General features: G+C 44.0%; 1 protein-coding gene across 4 annotated transcripts in view; it reads right to left on the reverse strand.

Moving 5' to 3' along the window:
* The window catches only part of TMEM128 (transmembrane protein 128), an 18,862-nt gene that overhangs the window by 8,956 nt on the left and 2,519 nt on the right, over positions 1-7,387 (reverse strand). For 3 of the 4 annotated variants that reach the window (XM_006163186.3, XM_014581985.2, XM_014581983.2), the window contains exons 1-2: positions 7,270-7,379; positions 5,126-5,267 (exon numbers count right to left, since the gene is read on the reverse strand). In XM_006163186.3, coding sequence (XP_006163248.1) covers positions 5,126-5,267; positions 7,270-7,366 — 239 coding nt within the window. In that variant the 5' untranslated portion in view covers positions 7,367-7,379. Of the gene's footprint in view, positions 1-5,125; positions 5,268-7,269; positions 7,380-7,387 lie in introns of those variants that run through there. The other variant, XM_014581984.2, reaches the window with a different exon arrangement.

Below are 7,387 nucleotides of genomic sequence, written 5' to 3' on the forward strand. Positions count from 1 at the left end.
CAACAGATCCCTCAAAAAAAAAAAAAAAAAAAAAAAAAAAAAAGAATCCTTTTAGTCATTTCACATGGAATCTTAGTGTGGCTATTCTCTCCAGAGATAGATGGCAAAGAATATAAATAATGATTTTTTTTTGAGAGGTTTTTGCTATAGGGTACATGTGATCACCAGAAAGAGAGGGGCAGAGAGGCAGAAAGCGAGAAATTACCCCCCAGGGGGGATGGTCACACTGCAATCCCTTCTCTTCCATTCTACTCTTGGGATCTTGGGCATGCACACACACGTGCCCGGCATGAGTTTAAGCCACTGGGTCCGGGACTCGAACTGCGGTAAACTACATGGGAGTCCAGCGACCTAGCCATTACGCCATCTGCTGGTCCGTATAAATGAATTTTTTTAAAAGGTCTCAACAAGACATAATATTGCAAGCCCATGGTCCTCAGCCCTGGTGATGTATCAGTCACCTCTGCTCCTTTCTAAAGAGAATTATCTTGTCCCTAATTTCCAAAATTCTGAAGCAAGATCCCAAGCATCCAGGATTTTAGTTTCAGTTTTTACTCTTTTAACTCGTTTATTTTCATGAACACAATAGGGTTTTTAAAAACTGTGATTTCCAAAACATCACAACTATTTTGTCTTGTTTTTAACACTGGGCCATCTCTCCTATCCTTTTTTCTTAACTTCCAGAGGGCATGTGCGCTTGCCAGAAAGAGACAGAAAACAAGGCAGTGGGAGAAAGCACCCCTCAGTGGGGTGTGATCACGCCACAACTGCTTCTCCTGTTTCCTTATCCTGTTGGGATGTGGGACATGGGTGTACATATGCAGTTTTCAAGTCACTGGTGCTGGGACTCAGACCACAGTTGGTCATGTGGAATTCAGCTCCCTTAACCACGAGACTATGGGGCCGGCCTTCTCTTCCTTTTGAATAATACAATAGTCTACCCTTGCACGTATTTAAGCAACTCTAATGCCTCAAGTTTCTAAACTTCACCCAGAGCAGGGAATAAAAGAAATTACCTCACATTAAAGGAACAAGCTACGTTGAAAACAGCAGAACTCAGCCTACATTAATTACATGTTATGTGTCATTCTTATTTCAAGGCCACCCAAACTCCCCACCACTTAATGAATTCTGCACCAAAAATACAATGCTACTCAAAATTGTCAGCCTTTCAATATGCATTTATGTCTTTTTTCCTCTAAGATGACTGGTTTTTTTTGGAGAGGTTTTTGCTATAGCGAGTGTGAACTCACCAGACAGACAGAGAGAGACAGAGAGACAGAAAGCGAGAAATCACCCCCCAAGGGGGATGGCCACTCCGCAATCCCTTCTCCTCCATTCTCCTCTCGGGATCTTGGGCACGCACGCACATGCGCCTGGCGTGAGTTTAAGCCACCAGGTCCGGGACTCGAACCGCAGTCAACTATGTGGGAGTCCAGCGACATAGCCATTACACTAACAGGCCTATTTAACGCAGCCCTAGCCACAGCACCTGAGCCCTGGGCTCTGCCACACACCTGCTGTGTGGTTCTGGACAACCCACTCACTACTGCACCTGCCCCCGACACTGTACCTGAGTGAGCACTTCTTACCTGAGAGTTCTTTTACCTCCTGTACAACGAACACTTAACATAAGGACACAGAGAGAAATTCTCCCATGTCTCCTAAAATCTCAAAAAGGTCTAACTCCTGAGGTTGGGCTGGACAAAGCACCTTTCTTAGGTGCTCCTGTAACATCTTGTACATACACTTTACACGGCATGCACCACGAGGCTTGTTAACATGTCTGTTGTGGCCTAGAAGGAGTGGCTGGAGGGCTAGAATTACACCTTATTCACCACTGGCACCCACAGCCAAACACGTCTCAAGCTCTAGTTAAGTGTGTGATAAATGAAGGAGCAGCTGCTACTGCTGGCATCTAAAGTAACCACTCCCTCTTTTCCAGTCCAAGTTCGAAACCAACTGAGAGATGAAGAAACTATGCTGATCAAATGTCAGCTTCGCTGCTGACAGAGCTGTGGGAGGAACACAGCTTTCATGAGTGGTGACAAAGCACATCCTCATACTGAAATCCAGAAACAGACCAATTTACTTATTGGGTTCAGGTGGCCATGGAAACCTAGAGATCGTCTTCTTTTAGGGCTGCCCCTTAATAATGTGACAACACAGAAAAGTGGACCAGAATCTGTGCTTCCTTGTCCCAGCCGGCGGGACGATCAGGAAGGGTGCCTGAGTGAGAGCGCGGAGATCTGGAACCGGCACAGCGTCACAACACGGGAGCGACACAGTGTCACAGCTCAAGATGGAATACAGTCACTCGTTTACTGAGGGCCAGAGAACATTCTTATATACACAGGGGAGGAAGAGGGGGCGGGAATTGTCCCGGACCTGACTGAGGACCTGCCTGAATGAGGAAGTCTCAGGGTGAATTGTCTACTCCCGGAACAAGGATACTTGAAGGTCCTTGTATGAAGGTCATGTCAGCCATTCTGGTGCATGTGGCTCCCCACACCTCCTAAGGGCAGCTCACTCCCAAGATGGTGTTATCTAAGCCCAGTTCTTTGTCCCAAACTCAATCTCCCTCGCTAAGACACACCACCTCCCAGGGAAAAAAAAAAAGAGAGACAAAATGGCAGGAATATGGGCACATTTAAGGGAAGTTCCTACCCACAGAAATAAGCGGAGGAAGCTTCCTCTCCCCAATAGCTTAAATAAACTTCCCTAAGTTCACTTTCCCCTGACTGCTCGCTCCCTCTAGCTCCTCAGTATCACCCTGGATAAGTCACTTCTCCTCCCGGGAGGAGAAACGGTGTGTCGTCCCATGACAGTAGAGGACCACGGAAACGGTGTGTCCCCCCATGACAGCAGAGGACCACGTTCCTGTCTGCACCTTTCTAGCCCCAGTGGGCTAGGAAAAAAAAAAAAAAAAAAGTCATCTTAGAGGAAAAAAGACATAAATGCATATTCAAAGGCCTGGAGGAGAAACGGTGTGTCCCCCCCATGACAGCAGAGGACCACGTTCCTGTCTGCATCTTTCTAGCCCCAGTGGTATTTCTACATAATCAGCCTTGCTCCTGAGCAGACCAGACTCCCAATACAGCTCACCAACATCTTTCCTTCCCCATCATTCTCCAGGGTTCAGCAAGGATCCCGAGATGGGATTCATAAGCTTGTCCTCCACATCAACTCCCGAGCCTAGGCTGAAGGGATGGCAGTCCCTGAATTTGGCTATTTGGCATCAGCCTGGACACAAGGCTCCTGACTCCTCCCACTGGTGCCCTTCTGTTCACTCTCCTTCAGCCACACTCGACAGTGATCTTGTCAGCTGTAACGACTCTCTGAAGCAAAACCTGAGACCATTCTAACTGGCACAGGGCTCACGCCCTCCTCTTCACACTCCTGCACTTCATCTTCATTAAGACCTTCATTAGGCCTTTCTGACAGTCACTGCCTTCCTCATCTTACAACACATTTGTACTGAAAGGTCACACTAAATAATTTCCAGTTCTCATCCACTCTGCTGTGCATGCAAAGAGCACACACCCTCTTATTCATCTTGCTTTCTCCAATTTTACTGAGGCATAACAAACCAATTAAAACTGTACGTAATTAAGGTATACAGTGTGTGATCCGATACAAGTATACACTGTGATTGCCACAGTAAACTAACACATCCATCACCTAACGGCTACCACTATGTGTGTGTACCCACACACACACGCTTATGTCTACGTGGAAAAAACACGATCTACTCTAAGCAAATTTCAAGTATACAACAGAATATTAATTAGAATCACCATTATGTACATTTGCTCTCAGAACTTATTCACTTTATAAGTGAAAATCTATACCCCTTGACCAGTATTCTTTATTCATTTTTGTATCACCAATAACTCCAATGGGGCACCAGGCCAGAGTAGGTGATTACTGTTTGAAGAATTCAACTAACAAGAATAAGACAAGGTGTTTACATCTACACATGATGAGTTTTAGAGATGAACTGTTCACTTTTTTTAAGTTAATTAATTAATTAATTTATTTATTTATTTTCATTTGACCAGAGAGGGACAGAGTGAGAGAGAAAGGGAAAGTGAGAAAGCAAGCCGCCAGGTCCAGGACTCGAACTGCAGTTGACCATGTGGGAGTCCAATACCCTTAACCACCATGCCATCTGCTGGCCAATGAACAGTTCACTTTTAACTGTAATATTCAGGCAGATTTCCCGTAAGGTAACTTTTTTTTCTTTTTGAATTGTTTATTTAAGTAGATTAATGCAGTAACAGAAAACTTCTTTAAAGCTTTCCTTCTCAACCTTGGCCTATGGGTTCCAGTGTAGTAACGAATTTAAAGCTATAAAGCTTCAAAACAGCACGATTGGATTTGCATGATGTTCCCAGACTTGGGAAAACTGCTGCTTGATTAATAACACTGTGGTGGTATTCTACGCATGTTTGCATTCATCTGTGAAGCATCCAAATCAAAGCTAAAACCATAAATGTGAAACACTAATGACAAGCCTGGGAAAGTAAACTGTAACTCTTCATTTCTAACATTGACCTAACTTTCTATAATGGATCAATATATTGTATTTAGGTGATATCAAAAATGGTAACCTGGGGCTGGCAGATGGTGTGGTGGTTAAGGGCGCTGGGCTCCCATATGGCTGATCATGGTTCAAGCCCCAGACCTGGCATCTTGCTTTCTCACTTTCCCTCTCACATTCTATTCCTCTCTGGTCAAATTAAAAAACAAACAAATAAATAAATAAAATAATTATTTTAAAAAGTGGCAACATACCTAATTTAAATATTAACCTTTAAATTACGAGGTTTACATCAAAACCATTTCACAAACTGCACTTTGAAAGCGTATTAAGGGCAGTATAATGGTTTCTTAGCACCCATAATGTGATAGCATGAACTTTATTGCTACATGGGAGTTACATTCAGATTTGAGGGCATTTTATATAGAGCAAAAATACAGGCCATTAATAATGAGTTTAGCATATTCATTAAGTTCATGTTAATATTTTTTGTAGAAAAGAGGTGATGTTTTTATCTTTAATAAAAATTTTATACCAAAGAAAAGACAAGGTGTTTAACTTATGAATCAATAGTTTTCTTACCTACTAGTGTGAAAGTTTTCTTTAAGGGCTTTAAAAAAATCAACATAATAGGTCACAACAATGGATGCCAAAACCCAGAATCCAGAATGAATATTAAGTCTTGGAAGTGGTTTCTCCTTCTTCTCAAAAGGTTTAGGAGTTTCTGCAAATAAGATAGATTTCAACTTACTATTATGCAACAGTTTATAAGGAAAACTTATACCTATTTTAAGCCAAATAAAATAATTTATTGAGTCTTATAAGAACCAGAGTCTCTCCCATTACATCACTGAAACCTTCCTATAAAATCAAGATGGAGTTATCTTTTTCTTTTTTTTTTTTAAATTGCCAGAGGGTGCATGCACTCGAGAAAGAGAGAGAGAGAGACAGAGAGAGAGAGAGAGGAAGTACTCCCTAAGGGGAACTGTCACACCACAATCCCTTCTCCTTAATCTCCCTATTTTTAGGATTTAGAGCACAAATGCAAACACATCCCTGCAAGGGCAGGCAGGTGGGATCCAACCACCTTAACCAGGAGGCCATAGGCTGGCACGAGATAGGTTTAACTTTACAGAAATAATTCATTAGAACTCTTGTAAGATGCATTCAATATAATTAACTTATCTCCCCTAAGAGAATTCTGAAACCACATTTACATTTTCATAGTCTCTCAGAAATAATACTGCCATCTGAAGTGTCAAAGTCTGGCTGGTGTGCTGTGATCAAATACTGTTTTAATACTGTTTCGTATTTCCTTCTAGGAGTAATTAGCCCTGTCAGTTAAGATGCCAAAAACAAACACTAGCATACAAAACGGACTTGTGATCTTCCAAGAACAATTTATAAAAAACTAGATTTCTTTTTTTCTTTTGCCATAAGGTGTGAAGTATGTGCACTCAGCAGAGAGAAAACAAGAAATTACCCCCTGGGGGGGGGGAATGGCCACGCCACAATCCCTTCTCCTCCATTTTCCTCTAGGCATCTTACACAAACACACACAGGCCCAGCATGAGTTTTAGGCTGCCAGATTTGGGATGTGAACCACAGTCTGAGTATGAGGGAGTCCAGCGGCATAACCATTATGCTATCTGCTGGGCCCAATATTTTAATTATTGTTAACAAACATAACTTTTTGAGGCAGCTCAACAGTATGAAGTGCACACCAGAAGTCTAGTCCCAACAGAAAACTGTCTAAATGGATGACAGACAAGCCATTTCTTCCACTTCAGACCATATCTGGAAGACTAGGTGGCTGAGGGCTGAGTCAGATTAGTCATTTCACCAAATTCCTCAGGTGACCCTGATCTGCCCTCTCAGGTCATGCAACACTCACTAGTCTACATCTGAGATTACTGTCAGAATCCCTAGGAAGTTTGTTCATGGTGGATTCTAAGAGATATCTTCAAAATATTTATATAAATGGGGGCTGGATGGGTAAAAAGGGCAGACCCTGGGTTCACAGAAGCCTCCCTGAGTACTCTTGGCACAGGTGCCCTTGGCCAGGGGCTGTTTGAGGTTAGAGGTGAGCTGTGGTCTGGAGACCCTCTTGGCAGTGCCATGCTTTTACAAGACACAGGATAAGAAGAATGAAATATGAAGAACCCCCCCCACTCTCAACACTGTTGCTTGCTCCAAAGCAAGGATCAATTTCGACCCACTTTCATAGTCTGTGAATGTACACGTGAACATACATCGCAGCTGTCTTGTACCCAAGATGCCATTGCCACGCTGTTTGGCACCTCCCTCTGAGCTACAGAAAAGTCTGGCTGGTGTGCTATGGACACACCCGGATTTACTCAAGCAACTTTCTGCTGACAGGCAATGAGGTATTTCCAGTGTTGAATACAAGGCTGCGATTCAACACTGCACACACGTCTTCGTGTAAGTCCACACACAAGTTTCTCTGGTAAATTCTTAAGACGTAAAGCCGGGGAACATCTTTCATTTTAATGGATTTCTTCAAACGGGTGTTAAATCAGCTCTCCAAGGGACCTCAAGGCGCAGCTGAGATGAAGACGTGCAAAGCTACGACCGCTAAGGATCTTTCCTGACACTGAGCGCGATTCGGTAAGACTTAAATCACACCCGGCCCACCCGGGCGGCGGGTTCGGGTCGCCTCCCCCCGGAGACCTCGGCACGGCTCGGAGCGCGGGAAGGCGCCTCACCTGGCCCGGCATCGCCTTCGCGGTCCAGCGCGGCCTCGGCGTCGGGCGGGAGCAAGTACCGCCGCCGAAGCTGCTCTCGGGCCCGAGGGGCGTCCATCTTGGTACCGCACCAAACGCG

Source organism: Tupaia chinensis, unplaced genomic scaffold, assembly GCF_000334495.1.
Source record: "Tupaia chinensis unplaced genomic scaffold, TupChi_1.0 Scaffold141490_1, whole genome shotgun sequence".
NCBI classification, from domain to species: domain Eukaryota; kingdom Metazoa; phylum Chordata; class Mammalia; order Scandentia; family Tupaiidae; genus Tupaia; species Tupaia belangeri.